The 21,646-nt window shown below is 46.8% G+C and overlaps 1 protein-coding gene across 2 annotated transcripts in view; it reads right to left on the bottom strand.

Annotated features, from left to right (window-relative positions):
• CCNG1 (cyclin G1) overlaps positions 1–21,646 on the bottom strand; it is a 294,124-nt gene that overhangs the window by 83,663 nt on the left and 188,815 nt on the right. For both annotated transcript variants that reach the window (XM_044068987.1, XM_044068986.1), the window contains exon 5: positions 3,776–3,874. In XM_044068987.1, the coding sequence (XP_043924922.1) occupies positions 3,776–3,874 (99 nt within the window). The remainder of the gene's footprint in view (positions 1–3,775; positions 3,875–21,646) is intronic.

Raw genomic sequence — 21,646 nt, 5'->3', positions numbered from 1 at the left:
CCTTGAGCCAGGCATGTCTACGTATCACTGATCCTGTAACAGCAGCTCTACATGAGGCCTCTAGAGCATCAAAACCACATTGCAAGGTATGTTTACCCACTTGTTCTGCACTATGCATCAAATCCTGCAACTTCTTCAAGTCTGGTTGTTCAGGTTGTGACATTTTACTTCTCAATTGTGCTAACAGAAACTGTTGGTACTTCAGCATATGGAACTGGCAGTTTAATGCCCTCATGGTTAAGGTGGCAGAGGTATATACCTTTTTTCCCCACCTTTCTAAGGATCTGGAATCTCTCTCAGAAGGCAATGGATTTTTAGCAGTGGAGGCCTTAATTCCCTTGGGGCCCTGTGAGATAGTTTCTGGGTCAGCCGCATGGCTTTTGTATAAAAACTGATGGGAGTCAGGAACCCGGTAGTACCTGTCAGGCTTGACTGGGGCTGGAGGTAAAGAATCCGGGTTAAGGCAGGCCTCCGAGTACACATCATCTAGTATGTCCAAGACAGGAGGTATAGCCAGAGGCCTGTGCTGAGGTAGCAAGAGAAAATCCCTAAGCCTTTTCTTGGAATATGAGTACTTCTGGCCTTCCCAGTGGAAGTGTTCCCTTAAGGTATGCAAGGTTTCCCCAAATGAGTAATCCTCTGGGGGGGGGGGGGAGACAGAGGGAATGGACTCCTCTACATCAGAATTTTCAAAAGAGGAGTAAGAATGTTCCTGTTCATCAGAGTGCTCTGATATAATGGAGGCCTGGTCAGAGGATGGGGATTCTTCCTCCACTCTGGGCCTTTTGTCCGGGGGGGCTGAGAACCCCTGATAAGAGTAATTAAATCCTCAGCCATTTTAAGCATCTGTTTTTTAGGCATGGGGCCTGGAGATGGGCCCTGTGTAGCTTGTCTCTTAGAATGCATGGCTGCTTTAGACTTGGTGAAGGCCTTGATGGAAAAAGAAGAGGAAGGTCTGTAGACACCTTGAAAGGAGGCAGACCTGTCTACATTTTGAGATTCACCACCAAGAGTGGCTTCGGTATCTGTAATCGGGGTGTGGGCCGAGGAGCCTGCGACCTCGGGCACAGAAGACACCGCCAATGAAGTGTCGTCGGTAGTCAGGGGCTGCGTAGGTGCCTCGTTGAGAACCGGACCACCTGTAGTTGGCTTTGGCGTGGTGTCGGTAGAGGCCACGGACCTCGTGTGTCGGTCCTTATCTTCGCGGTTTTTAGACAAAACTGGAGTCGGAGTATCCAACGACATAGTATAGTTAAATATTTTGCCAAAATAATGCTGGGCGAACTCCACCCGACGCTTAATGGTGCGTTTATTGAATGTAGCACAAAAACGACAGACTGAGACGTCGTGGTCTGGGCCTAAGCAAGGAATACAGAGGGAATGAAAATCCTTATGCGGTATTTGCTTCCCACACGAAATACAATTATTAACTTTGTCTGACATTGGTCTGAGGCAAGAAAAGTTTCCCCAACGGGGTACTTAGCTTTCAAGAAGACTTCGGTTGCAAAATTTTCGTAATTTCAGGAGCTGGCCAACCGGCACTTGCGAACTGCTTCTGCTTCAGGTACCGCGCGGCAAGAAAGACAGGGGAAAATGGCATCGGATGGTTCTTTTATACCCCTGTCGCACTGACGTCAGGGAAGAAGCGACGACAACCGACGCCGGACCTAGACTTTGGAATTCGGCCGACCGAGGACCCGCCTGACGGCAGGACAACCCCATCTGTTATGACCGCAACTGTATGCACGATGAATATCACCCTCAGAAGCAGATACCTGCTCAGCGGCTCCGGACCCATCTGAGGGAATAGTTTCCGAGTGTCCAATACCTTGAGTTTCCAGAGGACCAGTTGGCTCCACGTGGGAGTCGGAAGCGGCCTATGGCTCTGAGGTAGAGGGCGTTAGGTGCTGCAAAAGCGCCTCACCGAGAACCGGCGACAAGCCTAGAAGAAGCCTCGTCGGTTTTGGATCTCGGATGCCTGTCCTTTTCTTTTCGTCTTTTGTAAACTGCGGTAGTCTGCTGATCCAACAGCATTATATAATTAAATCTTCTGCCAAAGTAATGAAATGCAAAATCGTACAGACGCTTAATAGTGCGTTGGTTAAATCTAGCACAAAACCAACAACTAGCAAAGTTATGGTCAGGGCCTAGGCAAGGAATACAGTAAGAATGAAAATCCTTACGAGGTATTTGCTTCCCCACAAGAAATACAGTTATTAACTTTTTCTGACATCGGTCTGGAGCAAGAAAAAAGTTTCCCCAACGGGGTACTTAGCTTTAATGAAGATTTCGGATCTGAAATTCGAATTTGAAAACTTCAGGAGTCGGCCTACCGGCACTTGCGAACTGCTTTTGCTTCGGGCACCGCGCAGCAAGGGAGAAAATGGCGTCGGCTGCATCTTGCATACCCCTGGTGCACTAACGTCAAGGAAGAGGCGACAGCAACAGACGCCAGACCTAGACTTTGGAACTCAAGCCGACTGCGGGTGGCCTGCCAGCAGGATAACCCAATTGTAATGACTGCAACAGTGAAACATGATGAACATGTAAATAGTGTGGGAAGAAATAGCCAGAGAATTGTTATGGCTAGGCTTGTATAGGCCCCTAGGGCCGATAGCCTAGTACCAACCTATGAACCTATAAAGAGGGGTTTTCATTAATGAGTAAAGTGAAATGTAGTAATTTCCAGTTAGGGTGGTAACTAGGGTCTATCCAGTTTCAGATGACTTTAAATATGGTTGCATTTATGTATATTTCAATATCAAGGAACTTAATTCCTCCTTGCACCCAAAGCCTAATATGGTAGCTAAAAGCAGTAAAGGAGCTTCATTAATAAATTGTTTATATCCTTGATATATTTATTATTATAGGAGAAATTAAGAACTAGAACCACATAAAAGTATTTTTGGTAGAAGTCACTAACTAATTGTAACCTGTCCCCAAAGGTTAAGATGATGTTATTCCAATTATATATATGCTTGTTTATCAAGTCTGTAATATTTTTATAATTACAGTCCATTGTATTTTCTATATCGCCAAGTGCTTTCTCACTACCAGCTGTAACAATATCGAAAGGTGTGAAATGTAAGTGCTAGCTCTTGTTAAAAAGTTGATGGAGCACAAGCAAGAGCAGAAAGTGAAGAGTGGGCAACACAGAGAAGGTCAAAACAGAGGGAAGAGGAATAAAAAAAAATTATTTCATATTCTAAGAAAGGTCACACTTTCTGTGATTAAGTGAACATGGAGTGAGAGCACACAAATGGGGGGGGGGGGGGGGGCTGCAGGAGACCTGCCTCTCTGTAAATACAGTTTTTACACGTTTGCCTGACTTCCTAATTATAATGAATATATACATTACACTATAGATCACATACACTTGAAGAATTAATTAAATAAAATTAGTGCAGAAAACGTATAAACTTATCACTTCGAGTTTGTGCAAGAGAAATACAGTAAATCACACAGTATTTCATTTTTATTTTACCAAGCTAATCAAACTGAACCAGAACAGGAAGGTCCAACACTAGCTGGGAACAAAATAATTGAGGAATTACAAACATAAGTAAGGACTGGAGGACTACACAAGTGTTCCTTCAACAGCACGACCTTTATAATCTGACAGATAAACACCACACAAATTGCTTCAAAGTTAAAGAGCAAAAAAAAAAAAAATAAATACTTCCACAGACTGGTATTTTCTGTAAGAAAACTACTTTACTGATATGGGAGTACCTAAAAGTTAAGCCTAATTTCTCCATAACATTTGTGCACTTACATCAGAATGACTCTGCAAACACTCCAATACTTCAGTCAGCTCATGCAGCTTCTGTTCCTGGATCTCAAGTGCCAATATAGAGAAAGATAAAACTGCAGGCTGGGGAAGAGAGAAGGAAAACATATTAAAATGGTCCTAAAAGTATAAGCACCTAGAACAGATTTCCAAGTTAGCTGTATCACTGCTGAAATTATATGAATTGCAAAGGAACAATACAATCCAGTTGCTATAAAAAGTAATACAGTCAGTATATCTAATGAGCTACACAGAAGGAATAATAAAACAGCCCCAATCCAGTCAGCTCATTCCTGCTCCCAAAGGTAAAGTCCAAGTTGTTCACACAAGCTGCTCTCTCTTCCATTATCAGGAGGAAAAAATAGTGTTCACAGACTCGTATCTAGTCAAATCACAATCTGCCCACAGCTGTGGAATCATAGCCTACCAAATGCTTACTTTAGCTTTGCATTTCTTTAAAGTTCTAATAAATGCAGGGGGGGGGGGGGCGTTCACAAACATAGCTGGAAATTATAGGTGAAAGCAGCACTGTAATATCATCTAGGAAAGATTTTCAGGGAAGTGTGCATAGGTCAGTGTTTTGTACAGTGCCCAAGACTGGGATGTAGAATTTAAAATTAAGGTGGGAGAAAGAGAAAGGGTTCTACAGTAACAACAGTTAAAAGTAATAGGGGGTGGGGGGGCCTGTGCTGGAACTGTGACAATGGAGCTCCTTTATCCTAAAGTACTCAGGCCACAATAGCCAAAACTCTGAATACACTGGGCAAGACGACTAGCTTGGTCTGCAAAGCTATGGAGCGCATCATTATGGATCTCATTAACAGAGACATTGGGAACCTCCAAACACCGGAACCTACCCAGTTTGGCTTTGTTAAGGGCAGATCATGCCTCCTAAACCTGGTGGACTTCTTTGAGACAGTTACCAAAGGCTACAGACGAGGGAAAGGTGGTCCACACACCCTACCTACACCTCTGAATGGCCTGTGACACCATTCCCCACTCAAGTATTACAGACAAGCTCACCAGCCTGAACATAAACCCCTATGACACGAGATGGGTTGCCAACTGGCTCACGGACAGAACCCATATGGTCATATGGTAAGAGTTGCGGGAGCTAGGTCTGACTCTAAACCGGTTACAAGTGGAGTTCCCCAGGGCTCAGTCCTAGGACCCCTCCTGCTCGGCATATACTTCTCAGAGGTACTGGCAAGCACAGGAGGACTATGGGTGACCAAGTTCACAGACAACTGCTAACTAGGAGTTATAATTGACTCTCCGGATGACACAGACATCCTCCAAAAGGGTCTCACAGACAGATACCTGGTGTCAAAACCATGGCCTCAAGCTAAATGCCAAAAAGTGCATGGTCATCCCCTTTGGGAAAAACAAACTACCACATAGGTGGTAGCCCCCTAAATACGGACAACGTAATAAGGGATCTGGGAACCCAAGTAGATAGTAACCTCTCCTTCGATAATCAAATTGCCAAAGTGGTTAGAAAATCCTTCTATGTGGCCCACCTAATCACAAAAGGGTTTGCATCCAGATCTAAAGAGGTCATTGGGCCCCTCTACGCATCACTCATCAGACCCATCAGAGTACAATGCCCCATTTGGGATGTACCTTACAAGACACCTGCAACAACTGGAAAGACAACAGAAGTACCTCACCAAGAGGATCACTGGCCTCAAGCACATGCCCTATGCAGCTCGACTGAAGAAACTCCAGCTGTACTCAGTTGCATACCGCCTACTCAGAGGTGATCTCTGCCTGACATACAAGGCCATGTCCAACCCAGAACTGCTGGACATGCTCCAGCTAAAGAAAACCATATCCCCTCGAGCCACACGCTCCAGGGATCTAAACCTCACCACAACAATAAACAGGATGTGCTGGAGGGATAGATTCTTGTCGCAGAGACTTCCCATGCTCTGGAACAAGACTCCAATCTACATTAGGCAGAGCTCCTTGCTAACCCTTTTCAAGAGAAACCTTGATGAGTGGATGGGAATAAGAAGCTATGTACTCACCATAACGTTCCATCTGAGTAGGTAAACTTCATTTGTCAGCAACCTATGGGATTCGGATCCAACCTCGGATCCGAGCCGGCAGTTTTCAACAGCTTTAGATCCAAGCTCCTCCCCCTACCCATAATCCCCTGCCAACCCTGACTGACCTCACATCAAGTTTGCCCAAAAGCAGATACTGCTCGAAGACTAATACTTTCAAGATAAAATGGGTAACACCCATGGACCCGAGTATGAAAACATTCATAAGAGAGGGGGCAGGATGGAGGGACGGTTGCTGACAAATGAAGTTTACCTACTCATATGGAACGTTATGGTGAGTACATAAACTTCTTAATCTGAAGTACTTAACTTCATTTGTGCAGCAACCTATGGGACAAAGTCCCCAGCTACCTGAACCTTGGGCAGCCTTCATAGAAGGATGTTTCGGAGCACTGCAGAGCCAAAGGAAGCTCTCCCTCTGGAGATAATGTCCAATTTATAGTGACTGATAAAGGTATGAGATGAGGCCTAAGTGGCTGCCGAACAAATATCATCCAAAGAGACTCTAGCTCTAAAAGCCGCAGAGGTAGACATGGACAGAGTAGAGTGGGCATGGACTCCCTGAGATGCGGGCCTGCCAGAACTTTCATATTTCATATCAACGGGCAGCGCAGTGGTGCAGCGGTTAACGTTGTCGCCTCACAGCAAGAGGTTCTCCGGTTCGATTGTCGGCTGGGGTGTCTTCTGTGTGGAGTTTGCATGTTCTCCCTGTGTTCGCGTGGGTTTCCTCCGGGTACTTCGGTTTCCTCCCACATTCCAAAGACATGCATCTGGAGCATTTCTCCCCGGGCCTCCGCTGAAAACAGGCTCTGTGGAACCTAGTCGGACTTTCCCGGTCAACAAATGTTAAATAAATAAAAAATAAATAAAATATGTTAAAAGGATACACTGCGAAATCCATCTAGACAGCGTGACTTTAGACAGATTTACCCAAGTTAAATTTGGCAAAGGAAACGAACAACTGGTCAGATTGCCTACGACCAGATGTCCTGTGGATGTAGAAGCGAAGTTGTCTATGCACATCCAGTGAGTGTAATTTGTATTCCCCTTTGTTTTGGTAATTAGGGAAGAAGACTGGTAGGTTGATGGACTGGTTAATATTCGATTCAGAGGCAATCTTGGGAAGAAAGGAGGGATTGGGTCCTGAGGTAAACTCTATCCTTGTGAAAAGTCAAATATGGGGGGTTTACACAGAGGGCCTGTAGCTCAGAGACCCTTCGAGCAGAGGTGATAGCGACAAGAAAGGCCGTTTTCCATGACAAGAATTTAAGATCTACTGAAGCTGCAGGCTCAAACGGGGGAGCTGTTAAGGCCTGAAGCACTAGCGTTAAATCCCAAGGAGGGACTACAATCTTCACTGGAGGTCTGAGCAGAAAGGTGCCCTTCAAAATAGTCTTACATAATTTCGTGGTGATCAAGGGCCCAGTTCATTACCCACGTGATAATGAGAGATAGCTGCTAGTTGAACCTTGACTGTGGAGGAGCTAGCCCCCTGATGAAACAGCCCTGACAGGAAGTCTAATACCATGGACAAAGGAGCTGTAAAAGGATCCAAATTTCGACGTTCCGCCCAAATGGAGAAACGTTTCCATTTGCTACTATAGATCTTTCTAGTAGAAGGGTTGTGCGCTGCTACTAGAATAGTTTTAACTGGGGAAGAGATACCGGGAGTTCCTAGCTACAAGTGGAAAGTACAGTTTTGTACCTACCATAAATGTAGATGTTCGAGTGCTAATACAGCTGCAGTCATAACAGATGGGTTCTCCTGCCGTCAGGCGGGTCCTCGGTCGGCCGAATTCCAAAGTCTAGGTCCGGCGTCGGTTGTCATCGCTTCTTCCCTGATGTCAGTGCGCCAGGGGTATAAAAGAACCAGCCGACGCCATTTTCTTCAGTTTTTCTTGCCCCAGATGTCAGGTGCCCCCAGAAGGAAGGCAATACATAAATTTGTGTAATAAAGCAAGGCAATATAATCAAAATACAGTAGTTGCAAGCAAATACACCATAAAAGAATACCCCAATCAGGTAGTATGAGGAGGTGTTAGCCAATAGGCCTGTCCCAAGAGGGGAAGGAGGGAGGGAAACCTGGACTGCAGCTGTATTAGCACTCGAACATCTACATTTATGGTAGGTACAAAACTGTACTATGTTCATCGTGCATACAGCTGCAGTCATAACAGATGGGTAGAATCCCAAAGCTAAGAAAGGGGTGGTAGGCACTAGGTGGAACTAGGAGGAGCCAGAATGCCCTGCAAGACTGCAGTGGCAAAGCCTGCTCTAGTTTTGGTGTATAATGGTATGTGGTAGTGCTTGGAGAAGGTATGCACAGAACTCCCAAGTGGCTGCTTCCAAAATGTCTTTGGTAGGAACTCCTCTGAGGAAAGCTGCAGAGGTAGCTCTGGCCCTTGTGGAGTGAGATCTGATGCCTGCAGGTACAGTTTTACCATGAGATTGTCTGTTTGGAAATTGACTTCCCTTGAGCTCCTATAGCATAGGACACAAACAGCTGTTCTGATTTTCTGAAAGGCTTTGTTCTGTCCAAATAATAACACAGTTGTCTGTGGATGTCCAAGGAATGTAGTTGTCTCTCCCCTTTGTTTTGAGGATTAGGGTAAAAGGTAGGAAAGTGTATAGCCTGATTCAAAGCTACCCTGGACACCACCTTTGGCATAAAGGACGGGTTGGTTCGTAAGGAAACTCTGTCCTGATGGAAGATGATAAAAGGCTGCACAGCCATGAGGGCTTGTAGTTCCGATACCCTACGAGCTGAGGTGATAGCCAGAAGGAAAGCTGTTTTCCAGGACAAATATTGCAAATCTGTTGAGGCAGCTGGCTCAAAAGGAGGCAAGGTCAGCTTTTCTAGAATGAAATTGAGATCCCAAGCAGGTATTGGCCGTTTCCTTGGGGGTTTTATATTCTTTGCCCCTCTGAGGAACTGTCTTAAGAGGGGGTGAGAGAATAAAGTTGGATCAGTGTTGTATTCTGCAGAAATGGCTGAGGCATGGATTTTGATAGAGGAGAATGAAAGTCCACTGCTTAGCAGCTCAGCTAGATACTGTAATATTTGAGGTAAATTCAGTTTTCCAGGATTCTGGCCCTTTTTCTCATTCCAGGCACAAAACCGTTTCCATTTTGCGGAGTAAGCTTTTCTAGTAGACGGCCTTCCGGCCTCCAAAATGACATCCTGCACCTCCTTGGAGAGTGGGGTCTGTTGTGATGTTAAGGAATCTTCCATGTGGCTAGATTGAGTGTTTTCAGCTGACTGTGAAGAGTTTTGAAGCTATGCTGAGTCAGAAGAAGAGGCATAAGAGGTAGGGTCCATGGAGCAAATGCGTCAGGCTCCTCAGGAGTGGGTACCAGTGCTGTCTTGGCCAGTCTGGAGCAATGAGAATCATCTTTGGTCTGTCTGCTCTGGTTTTTAATAGAACTTTGGGCAGCAGAGGAAGAGGTGGAAAGGCATAAACTGTCATTGTTGTCCAACTGAGAGAGCGTCCACTCTCCAGGCCTGTGGATGGAAAGTCCTTAAGCAGAATTTTGTCAATTGGTGATTTTTGTGGGAGGCAATGAGATCTATGTCTGGCCTTCCCCATGCTTGAATTATCTCTGTAAAGACTTGAGGATGTAATTTCCATTTGTGTGGATCTGTCATATTTCTGCTTAGGTTGTCTGCCAGCATGTTTTCCTTGCCTGGCAAGTACTGTGCTTGAAGTTCGATTTGTAATTCCAGGGTCATGTTCCAAAGTGACATGGCCAGCCTGCATAGGGGGTATGAATGGGTTCCTCCCTGTTTGTTTATGTACCACATTACTGTGGTGTTGTCTTGTCCTTATCAATAGTTGACCTGGATGCAGAAGGTCTTTGAAAGCTATAATAGCATTTATTACTGCTAGCATTTCCTTTTGATTGATGTGAAGGTGCTTTTCTTTTTGGGACCATTTGCCCTGAATGCACCGATCTGTCATGTGCGCCCCCCAGGCGTAGTTAGAGGCGTCTGTTGTGATGACTTGATTTGCTTGAGGCTTACAGAATGGGAGACCTGTGTTTGTTTGGCATGCTTGAGCCCACCACAAAAATTCCTTTTGAAGACATGGAATTAGTGGTATTATTGTTTCCAAACTGTGGCTGTGTTGAGACCATAGGTTTTTCAGGTACCACTGAAGCTTCCTCATATGTAGCTTTGCACATGGGATTAGAAGGATGCAAGATGCCATGAATCCCAGAGCCTGCAGGATTTTCCTTGCAGTCAGCCTGGTGAAATTTGCTAGTTTTCTGAAGTATTGAGTTAGTTGCCCCTGCTTCTCTGGCGTGAGGTAGGCCATCTGGGTGTTTGTGTCCAAGTTGGCACCCAGGAAAATTATTTTCTGAGAGGGTATTAGCCTTGATTTCTTTTTGTTGACTGTGTATCCCAGAGAATTCAACAACATTATTACAAAAGCCAGATGTTTCAGAAGTATGTGCTTGCTGTCCGCTTGGATCAGGCAGTCGCCCAAATATGGATATATTTGTATCCCTTGAAGTCTGCAGTAGGCAATTACTGATGCCAGGCATTTCGTGAATACTCTGGGCAGTAGATAAGCCAAAGGGCAACGCAGAGAATTGATAATGGGTTGAACCTGCAAGAAATCTGAGGTATCTTCTGCAATTTTGTCTGACTGGGACATGCAGGTATGCCTCCTTGAGGTCCAATGTTACCAGCCAAGACTCCTTGCCCAGCATGGGAAGAAGCTGCTGTAATGTGAGCATCTTGAATTTTGGTACAAGTAAAAATGTGTTTAGGATGGATAGGTCCAAAATAGGTCTCCAATCTTTTCCCTTCCTTGGTACCAGGAATAGTCTGGAATAAAAACCTTGACCTTGTTCGTGAGTAGGTACCTCTTGAATAGCTTTCATGTCCATGAGATCTGAAATTTGTCTTTGTGCCCCTGCCCTTTGATTGTGTGGCAGGTTTGGCATGCCTCTCATTTTTGGAAGGGTGTGAAAATGGAATCTGTAGCCTCTGTTTATAATGTCCAGGATTCATTTGTCTTTGTGACAATATGCCAATTTTTGAAAATAATGCCAGTTTTCCGCCTAAGGGTGCTGCCATTTGAGCCTTGCTTGGCATGCAAAGGGGAAAGTCACTGGGCTTGCTTTCTGAATGGCTGCGAACTATCCTCACCACCTCTTTGTGTAGGAGCTTGCCATTGTCTGCCCCTAAACGATCCTTGAGATTGCCCTCTGCCCCTCGGGCGCCTGTATCTACCTCTTTGGGGTCTGTCCGTGGCTGGAAAGGACCAATTTTTGGAAGGCCAATTTCTACTGAAATGTGGAGGTTGTACCTGTAGAAAATCTTTCACTGTTTGCATTGATTTAGCCTTTTCCTCCATTTTCTTTAATACCTCCTCAGCTTTAACACCAAATAATACATCCTTTTGAAGAGGAGCATCTAGTAATTTAGCTTTGACATGATCTGGTAAGGTTTGCTCCTTGAGCCAGGCATGTCTACATATGACTGATCCTGTAACAGCAGCTCTACATGAGGCCTCTAGGGCATCAAAACCACATTGCAAGGTATGTTTACCCACTTGTTCTGCACTATGGATCAAATCCTGCAACTCCTTCAAGTCTGGTTGTTCAGGTTGTGACATTTTGCTTCTCAACTGTGATAACAGAAACTGTTGGTACTTTAGCATATGGAACTGGCAGTTTAATGCCCTCATGGTTAAGGTGGCAGAGGTGTATACCTTTTTTCCCCACCTTTCTAAGGATCTGGAATCTCTCTCGGAAGGTAATGGGTTTTTAGCAGTGGAGGCCTTAATTCCCTTGGGGCCCTGTGAGATAGTTTCTGGGTCAGCCGCATGGCTTTTGTATAAAAATTGGTGTGAGTCAGGAACCCGGTAGTACCTGTCAGGCTTGACTGGGGCTGGAGGTAAAGAATCCGGGTTAAGGCAGGCCTCCGAGTACACATCTAGTATGTCTAAGACAGGAGGTATAGCCAGAGGCCTGTGCTGAGGTAGCAAAAGAAAATCCCTAAGCCTTTTCTTGGAATCTGAGTACTCTTGGCCTTCCCAGTGGAAGTGTTCCCTTATGGTATGCAAGGTTTCCCAAATGAGTAATCCTCTGGGGGGGAGACAGAGGGAATGGACTCCTTAGCATCAGAATCTTCAAAAGGGGAGTAAGAATGTTCCTGTTCATCAGAGTGCTCTGAAATAATGGAGGCCTGGTCAGAGGAGGGGGATTCTTCCTCCACTCTGGGCCTTTTGTCCGGGGGGTTGAGAACCCCTGATAAGAGTAATCAAATCCTCAGCCATTTTAAGCATCTGTTTTTTAGGCATGGGGCCTGGAGAAGGGCCCTGTGGAGCTTGTCTCTTAGAATGCATGGCTGCTTTAGACTTAGTGAAAGCCTTGATAGAAAAAGAAGAGGAAGGTCTGAAGACACCTTGAGAGGAGGCAGACCTGTCTACATTTTGAGATTCACCACCAAGAGTGGCTTCGGTATCTGTAGTCGGAGTGTGGGCCGAGGAGCCTGCGACCTCGGGCACAGAAGACACCACCAATGAAGTGTCGTCGGTAGGCAGGGGCTGCGTAGGCGCCTCGCTGAGAACCGGACCACCTGTAGTCGGCTTTGGCATGGTGTCGGTAGAGGCCGCGGACCTCGTGTGTCGGTCCTTATCTTTGCCTTTTTTAGACAAAACTAGAGTTGGAGTATCCGACGACATAATATAGTTAAATTTTTGCCAAAATAGTGCTGGGTGAACTCCGCCCGACGCTTAATGGTGCGTTTGTTGAATGTAGCACAAAAACGACAGACCGAGACGTCGTGGTCTGGGCCTAAGCAAGGAATGCAGAGGGAATGAAAATCCTTATGCGGTATTTGCTTCCCACAAGAAATACAATTATTAACTTTGTCTGACATCGGTCTGAGGCAAGAAAAGTTTCCCCAATGGGGTACTTAGCTTTAAAGACGACTTCGGTTGCAAAATTTTTGTAATTTCAGGAGCTGGCCGACCGGCACTTGCGAACTGCTTCTGCTTCGGGCACCGCGCGGCAAGAAAGACTGAAGAAAATGGCGTCGGCTGGTTCTTTTATACCCCTGGCGCACTGATGTCAGCTAAGAAGCGACAACAACCGACGCCGGACCTAGACTTTGGAATTCGGCCGACCGAGGACCCGCCCGACGGCAGGAGAACCCATCTGTTATGACTGCAGCTGTATGCACGATGAATATCTGGAGCAGCCAAGCTGTGAGCTTGAGATTGTCCAGATTCGGGACTGGGAGATCTAGGGGGTGGGATATTAGATCCGGACAGGGATCCAGAATCCAAGGAGTATTCACCAGATGAGACCAAAGGTAAGGGAACCAGGTTTGACGAGGCCAGAATGGGGCAATGAGGATTTATCCTGCTCCCCAACCGGCTGGCTTTCTGTAGAAATTTCAGCATCAGAGGAAGAGGAGGGTAAGCATAAAGTAGACCGGGAGGCCAAGCATGCACCAGGGCGTCTCTCGGAGGTTCCCCGGAGGGGGAAATGAGAGCGAAGTAGTCGTAACATTTTGTGTTCGAGGGAGAAGCAAAGAGATCGCAACAGGGTTGACCCCATTCTTCGAAAATCCGATTTGCTATCTCGGGATTCAGAGACCATTCGTGTGGTAACAGGATGGTGCGACTTAGTCTGTCCGCTAGGATGTTGGACCGCCCAGGAATGTGCGTTGCTATAAGAAAGCGGTTGGTGGAGATCGCCCATTCCCACACCCTCATGGCCTCTCGACACAGTGGGTAAGACCTGGTTCCCCCCTGTTTGTTGATGTACCAGACAACAGACATATTGTCTGACTGAATCACAATAGTTCCTACAGGAAGAAGATGCTGAAGTGCTTGCAACGCTAACAGCATTGCCCTCATCTCTAGGACATTGATATGCAGAGAGGTCTCCGTGGGGTCCCACGTGCCTTGGACTGTCCTGCACGAACAATGCCCCCCCCCCACCCGAGGCGGGAGGCGTCCGTGGTCACCGTGGCTAGGGGAGGGGCCATAGAAAAGGGGCATCCTTCCTGGAGGTTCGAAGACTGGAGCCACCATAAGAGGGCCCTCTTGCAAGCCCTGCTGAGGGGAATGGGATGGCTCAGAGGAAATCGAAGGAAGGACCACTGGACCTGGAGGGCCCATTGTAAGACCCTCATGTTCAAACGCGCCATTGGCAAAAGGTTGATTGCCGCCACCATTGAGCCTAGAGCCCTCAGGACCAATTCCGCCGGAGGAGCTGGAGAATGTAGAATGGCCCGCACATGTAGCCTCAAGGTTCGTAGCCGGTCTGTGGTCAAGAAAGCTAGGAGCTTGTTTGTGTCTAATCTTGCCCCTATGAAGTCTATAGTCTGAGTCAGGGTAAGACACGACTTCTCTATGTTGATAGTGATCTCCAGCTGGGGAGCTAGATGAATAAAGTAGTTTCTGGCTGCGCAGAGTAGATGCCTTGTCGGGGCGGTCAGAAGCCAGTCCAGGTATGGGTAGACCTGAATTCCCTGGAGCCTCAGGTGGGCCGCAATCACTGCTAACACTTTGGTGAACACCCTGGGGGCTGTGGTGAGACCAAAGGGAAGGACCCCGAATTGGAAATGACTGGCTCCTAGCCGGAAGCGAAGTAACCTTCTGGATCGCCTGTCCATCAGAATGTGGTAGTACGCATCCTTGAGGTCTATAGAGCACATCCAGTCGTTCTCCCGCAAAAGGGGGAGAATGGATTGAAGGGTGACCATGCAGAACTTCTCTTTGGTTACTGATAGGTTCAGGGGGGAGAGGTAGAGGATAGGTCTCAAGTCCCCCGTCTTTTTTGGCACCAAGAAGAACCTGGAGTAAAACCCCGACCCGCACTGGTCTGGGGGGACGTGCTGGATGGCTCTTTTTTCCAGCAACTGTTGATTTCTGTTGCTGCGGCCTCCCTCTGATCGGGTGGGACAACGGGGAGGTATCTGGGGCTGTGTGGGTAAAGAGAAAAGGGAATCCGATATCCTCTGGATATAATGCGAAGCACCCAGCGGTCTGTCGTGATGGACTCCCAAGCTGCTAGGTGCTTCGAGAAACGCCCCCTGACTGCCTCCAGTGTGGAGCAGTCGGGCAACCCCTCAGGGGTTTTGCGTGGGTTGGTCCGAGAAGGGTTCTCTGGATCCAAAGTTCCGCGGGCCCCCTCTGCCTCTAGGGCGGCGTCCACCCTGCCCTCCCCTGCCGCGGAAGGGCTTGGAGTCCAGAGCAGGACGGGACTGTTGAGACTTCCGGAACCACATCATCTTCTGTCCCTTTTGGTTCTTAGAGAAGGACCTCGGGGGAGCAGAGAAGCGGACTCAGACGGCAGACGTCTTCCCGTCCTTCTTGCTCTGGACCAAGGTATCGTGAACAGTTTTGCCAAAAAGGGCAGAACCATCGAAAGGGGCATTAGCGAAAGACACCTTGAAGGGTTCCGCGAAATCACAGTGCCAGAGCCAGGCCTGACGCCTCATGACAAGGCCCGCTCCGCTGGCTCTAGCAGCTCCCTCCGTGGCATGGGACAGTAGCCGCATAGAGGTGTTTGATATGGATCGGAGAGTGGCCATCCGGGTGGAGTGCAAACGCTTGCCCTCCACCGACATGGACTCGGGGGGGGGGGGGGGTGACGCAGCGTACTCTTTGGTAAGATCCCGCTGCAGTCGAAGCACATGCGCCATGTAGTTCAGCAACCTCACAGAGAAGGTAGCCGAACTAAAGACCCGCTTCCCTAAACGGTCCATCGACTGAGACTCCTTGCTCGGCGATGAACAGAGGGACTCTCCAGAGCCAATTCCCTCTTGGTGGCCGCCACCACCAACATGGCATTTACAGGGGGACCCTTACTCCAGTGGGACTTGTCAGAGGGTGGGCTAAGAATTTTGTCCGGGCGCTTGGGGACTGGCTCCACAGTGTCCGGCTCCTTCCACGCCCTGGTAATAATCAAATCTACCAGGGGTTCGGCCGGAGGGGACACCCAAGAGGTAGACAGGCCTGCTTCAAATGTCTCCAGGAACACAGATTCGTCCGAGGTAGGCTTTGGGGCAGACCACCCCCCCTTTATCCTGAGCATCTCCATGATGTCACCAAATGAGACATCTTCGGGTGGTGATCTTGGGAAGCCTTCCCCCTCCTCCAAATCAGTGTCCTCAGTCAAGGACTCGGGGGAGTCCAGGTGCCTCCTTTTGCACTTTCGCTTGTGTGGAACCGCCTCGAGGGGGGGGGCTGTCCGAGGAGGTCTCACCAGCCATGTCTTGTTCCAAAGGAACGACCTGGGACGTCAGAGCAGGCTGTCCCTGGGGCCGGGCGATGGAAATCTGGCCCAACAGAAAAGGAGTGCAGGGTGGAGCCGTGCCAAGGGCCGGGGGCCTGGAATCTCTCGACAGGGCCCTCTCCACCACGTCGAATGCCGAGGGAGAGCTGCTCTCTCTGTGATCCGAAAGCAGACGCTCACTCAGATCAGACTGACGGATCGGTGCCGGCACCGAAGCGATCGGATCAGACTGACCCAGTATGCTCCAACCTGGAAGGAGTCGAAGGCGTACCGATACCCCCGAATCCGAAGCTCAGCCCTCGGCTCTGAGAGCTCAGATCCGAAGAAAATGGACCAGACTTAAGGGAAGTGTTGGTGCCGAAGTACCCGAGACTATCGGCGCAGACACACCCCCAGCTCCAAGGCTGCCCGGCTCCGAAGACTCCGAGCCTGGGAAGCGGGACGGAGAAGGAGCTATCAGGGCAAAAAACGGGGTCGAGCTCCCCACCCGGAGAGGGAGGGAGGGGGGGAGGCAGGAGCACTCCCCATCTGCAGTTGGGCCTGGAGGAATCTTATCATCCTGTCCAAATCTGCATCCGTCAGACTTCGGGTTGATCTCTATGAGGCCACAGAGGTGCCTCGATGACCTCGAAGGAGATTGTATCTCCTCCTCCTCAGGACCCGGTAAAAAGCACGGGGACCGGATCAGAGACGGAAGAGACCGAGAAGTCCTGGAGGGAGAAGACTGCTTAGCCGGGGGGGCTGAAGCAGAGGCCTCGGCCCACCGCTTGTGGTGCTTCTCCCTCTTTTTCTCTTTCCTGGCCTCCCTCTCCTCCGGGCCTAAGGCGGGAGGTTGAGTCCCGGCCGGAGGGAGGGAAGCAGGAGTGGCAGCCACCGTAGCCGCAGCAGGAGCCACAGGAGGACCAGAGGTAGAAGCCGAATCCGGCGGCAAAAGACCCGCCAGAATCAGCTTAGACCTCTGGTCCTTGAGTGCCCTGGGGTTGAACGCCGCACAGATGGAACAACCAGAAGACAGCTGTTCAACCCAAAGGCACAACACACACCGAGTGTGGCCATCCGCCGGGGACAGCTTATGGCCACACTCGCTGCACTTAGAAAAGATCGGTTTTGGGGCCTCAGCCATTTTAACTAACTAAAAAAAAAAAAAAAAAAAAAAAACACACACGTTGGGCCCCAAACACACAACCTTAACAGAACCATGAAGGAAGGGGGAGGTAAATGACAAAAAGAGTTAAACTAGAGAGGGTTTTTACAAAAAGGGACCTGTAAACACTCAACCAAAAAACAGAAGAAAAGAGAGGAAAAAGGTAAATTTTTTCTCACAAAAACGCCTGGAGCTGTAGATCAAGCTGCTGTTGGATAACCGTGGCAAACTAGATCCGGGGTCAGTCAGGGTTGGCAGGGGATTATGGTTAGGGGGAGGAGCTTGGAGCTCAGATCTAAAGCTGTTGAAAACTGCCGGCTCGGATCTGAGGTCGGATCCGAATCCCATAGGTTGCTGCACAAATGAGGTTAACTACTTCAGATACAAAGTTTACCCCAGGGATCACTTCAATAGCTCTGCTGGACAAAGGCACAGGGAACTAACCTAAGGGGGCAGCGAAAGCAAACACATTTCGGCTAGGCTTATAAATGCCTTTGGGCAGATAGGTTCAGCTATGAGAGAGAAGTCTAAATGGTACTACATCAGTTCTAGTACACCAGTGGCGATAAAAGGAATCTCTTGTATTTACCTACATAGTAATGAGCCAAAAGGTATCCATCAGGTCTTCTGATACCACTCAAGAAACTTGCACAGTTCAGTCAGGACCACCTATGGAATGTGAATCTCTAGAAACAGGTTTACCAGTACAGTAACTGAAGCTGTGGTTCAATAACAGTATGAAAATCATCATCTCCTTTGGAATGAAGAGCCACATATACAACTCCAGTCCTCAATCTAAAGCAGAGATAGCCTCTGCACAACTTTCAAGAATAGGGACTGTACCTGCCCCAAGATCTCTGCTAAGCCAGCTCCATCTCTTAGTACGATTCTTTGTGTGGTACAACCTTACAGGTCTAAGATGTGACCAACTGTGAAAATGTCTGGAACTCCATGACCTATTATACTGGCTCCTCAACCAAGGGCAAACACTATACCACAGTCAGGACTACAATTGTTAGGCTAGAAGGCTGCCCTCTTGAAAGATGTGGTCATCATAATAGGGAGCTACAGCAATGTGACAAAGGCCTTCCTCTTATCCAGTCTGCAAGAAAGCTTCTTTCACTTTTGGGACTGGATTGGCCTGAAGAGACAGGGAAAGCAAAACAGCAATACAAGCATCCTCCACTGTACTACAGTCGTGCTTTTTCAACAAGTTAGCCATCAATTCTTATGGCGGTTGGCTGAAAAGGACCTCCTGCGCATGAAAGGGGGCATCCAGAATGGACTTTTCAATCTCTTTGGAGATATGCAAGTGAAGTCATTCTGCTCAGATACATAACTGAAATCGTGGCTCTGCTATACCATCCACAGTCTCAGAACTGCAGTAGGAAACATGGAAGCCACAGACCGTACTGGCACCTTCTTCCTTGAGTCCAAAAATAAAGAAGGGAAGAAAGCTTTGCCACTGCCTGGGCAATAGGTATGACTAGAATTTTGATAAGTGAAAAGAGTAGTCAAGGGATCAGAACCATATATGCAACCCTGCCCTGGGCTTCAAAACTCTTTGCAAAAGCAACAGTAAGTTGGACAGCAAAAAAATGCACACACGAGTTCTACCATCTTAGTACAAATGGTTCCTCACAACCCCCACTCTCTCTACACTCTAGCTGAATAAATTCTCCAATTGTGTGAACTACACAGCCAACCCATCCTAAGTAAAACTACTTGCAATAAAACTGCATACATAGCGCTACCAAAGTTTTCCTGTTTCTTGAAGTACAGAGATGCTTCAGCAACTGAAGTTAAAAACTGTACTTAGTTATTTTGTAAATCATATTGCATCATCATGCTTTTCATGTCCTCCTTAGACCCTCTGAAAATTACTGGAGTACAGTTTCCCACTGGAACTTAAGTTACTTAAGAAATGCAATGTAAGAGAGGCAAGGTATATACAGCTGTATTAGCTACATTTGCACCAGCGCGGCAGCGCCCATAATGGCTCTTAGTTCCATAGAGCAAAAAAAAAAAGTTATGTCTTACCATAATGTTCCATCTGAGTTGTTGATCTTCCAGTCATCACTGATGGGTTGGGTTCCGAGCCCTCAGAACAGAGTCTGCCTAATACCAAGCTCACGTACAACAAAAACTCTCGAGCTAAGCTGCTACCCACAATGCCCTTCACTCAGTTACCTCAGATCGAGTTTGCATGCAACATATAGAAGAAACAAAGACAGAGGCCATCTCTGCGCAGAAAGTCTGAAACACCACAAGGACCCAGAAGATCCACCAGGAGCCTTTGGTGGGGGACAGTGGGAGGGTGTGATGACTGGAAGATGATCAACCACTCAAGATGGAACGTTATGGTAAGACATAACTTCTTTATCTGAAGTTATTAATCTTCTTACTATTATCCCAAGCTACTTGGAGAACCTGGGTGGCCCTTATGGAAGAACATTTCTGAGAACCATTGAACCGAGGCCACTCTTCCCCTGGAGTCCAGATCCAATTTGTAATGCTTGATGAAAGTATGGGGTTTAGCCCAAATGGCTGCTGCACAAATGTCATCCATGGAAGCCCTGGAATGGAAGGCAACCGAAGTTGCAATGGCCCTAGTTGAATGAGCTTTGATTAGATCAGGTTTGGATTCATTCGTAAGGGAATATGCAAAGGTAATGCAATCTGAGCCATTTTGGTAAAGTAACATTTGATACAGCACAACCCAGTCTAGGACCATTAAAGGAAATGAAAAGTTGGTCCGACTTGCGAAAGGACTTAGTCCTGTCTAGATAGAAACGTAGTTGTCTATGTACATCCAATGAATGAAGGCAGTATTTCCCTTTGAGGGGTTTGGGGAAAAATACAGCGAGCTCAATGGACTGGTTAATGGAGAAGTCGGAAACCACTTTGGGCAGAAAAGATGGGTTAGTACGAAGGGATACTCTGTCCTTACGGAAGATTAGATACGGGCTCTTGATGCATAAGGCTTGTAACTCAGATATCCATCTGGCTGATGTGACCGCCACCAAAAACAAAAACTTCCATGACAGGAATTTTAGATCACATGTCACGGCAGGCTCAAAGGGAGGTAAAGAGAGAGACTGGAGGACCTGGGAGAGATTCCATGTCTCTATAGGCTGCCTGATAGGAGGTCTACTATGGAAAACTCCCTTAAGGAAGGTCTTGCAGAGTCGGGTGGAGATGAGAGGGACTCCACTTGAACCGTTATGGAAATTGGAAATAGCTGCTAAATGGACTCTAATAGTAGAGGCTGATGCCCCATTGTTAAACAACTCAGTGAGATTAGTGAAGAATGCACAAACCAAAAAGAAAAGATAAACTGAAGACCACAGACGAAGAATCCACTTAAAACACCAGTTTATTGCATTCTCTAGCGTTTCGGCAACCACCTTCAAGGAGTATAAAACATCACATAACTTACACAGTTTATATACCCTAATACATCTAACAATTAAACAAGCAGCCTAAACCAATTAATCAATAAACATTAAAAAATACTTAATACTACTTTCTCATCAGATAAGAAGCCTCCAGTTACATTCCACATTCAGACCCTGAGGAAATAAAGTGTCATATTTCAAAATAAAAATACTTTCTTTAAACTTTTTATACAAATCATCAGAAAATATACACTTCATAATATGTTCTAAGACAGTGGCTTGTAACCCATTTCCATTTAGATTAGAATTGTGAACCAGCATAAAATATTTAGCAAAAGGGCTATCTTCTTTATTATTTATAATATTCTTGACATGCTCCTGCAGTCTAGTTTTAAACTTCCTTTTACTTTCTCCTATATATACACAAGGCTACACGGACATTTCAACGCATAAAATACCTTCAGTATTACAGCTATATATATATTTTAACCTCAAATACATGGCTATTTATATACTTAAAAGTTGGAACAATATAATGACAAACATTGCAATGACCACAGGGTGACGTTCCTAGTCTCTGCATGGTCCTATACTGCAGCATCTCAGTGGGATATTTAAATTTATTATGTACCAAAATATCTTTTAAATTCCTACCTCTACGAAATGAGATGCCTAAAGACCTAGACAATAAATTTTTTAGGTCCACTGATCTAAACAAAAAATTCCAGTAGTGTTTAACAATATCTATTAAAACATCACTGAAAACACTATGTAGATACAAAATAAACTAGTCTTTTCTCTGGATTTCTAACATCTAACTTATACCCCTTACTTCCATACTTATAAGTACCAACTTTATGTTGTTCATTAATAACTTTATCTATAGCTGTTTGAATACTAGCTTCACTACAGCCCCTCAATCTAAACATCTCACTAGTTACACTAATTTCTTTAAAGAAGTCCATGTCAGTATTTCATAGCC

This window comes from Protopterus annectens, chromosome 4.part0 (genome assembly GCF_019279795.1).
Source record: "Protopterus annectens isolate FY-2018-M chromosome 4.part0, PAN1.0, whole genome shotgun sequence".
In the NCBI taxonomy this organism is placed as follows: domain Eukaryota; kingdom Metazoa; phylum Chordata; order Ceratodontiformes; family Protopteridae; genus Protopterus; species Protopterus annectens.
The sequence above is the reverse complement of the archived record's forward strand: the minus strand, read 5'-3'. Positions and strand labels throughout refer to the sequence as shown.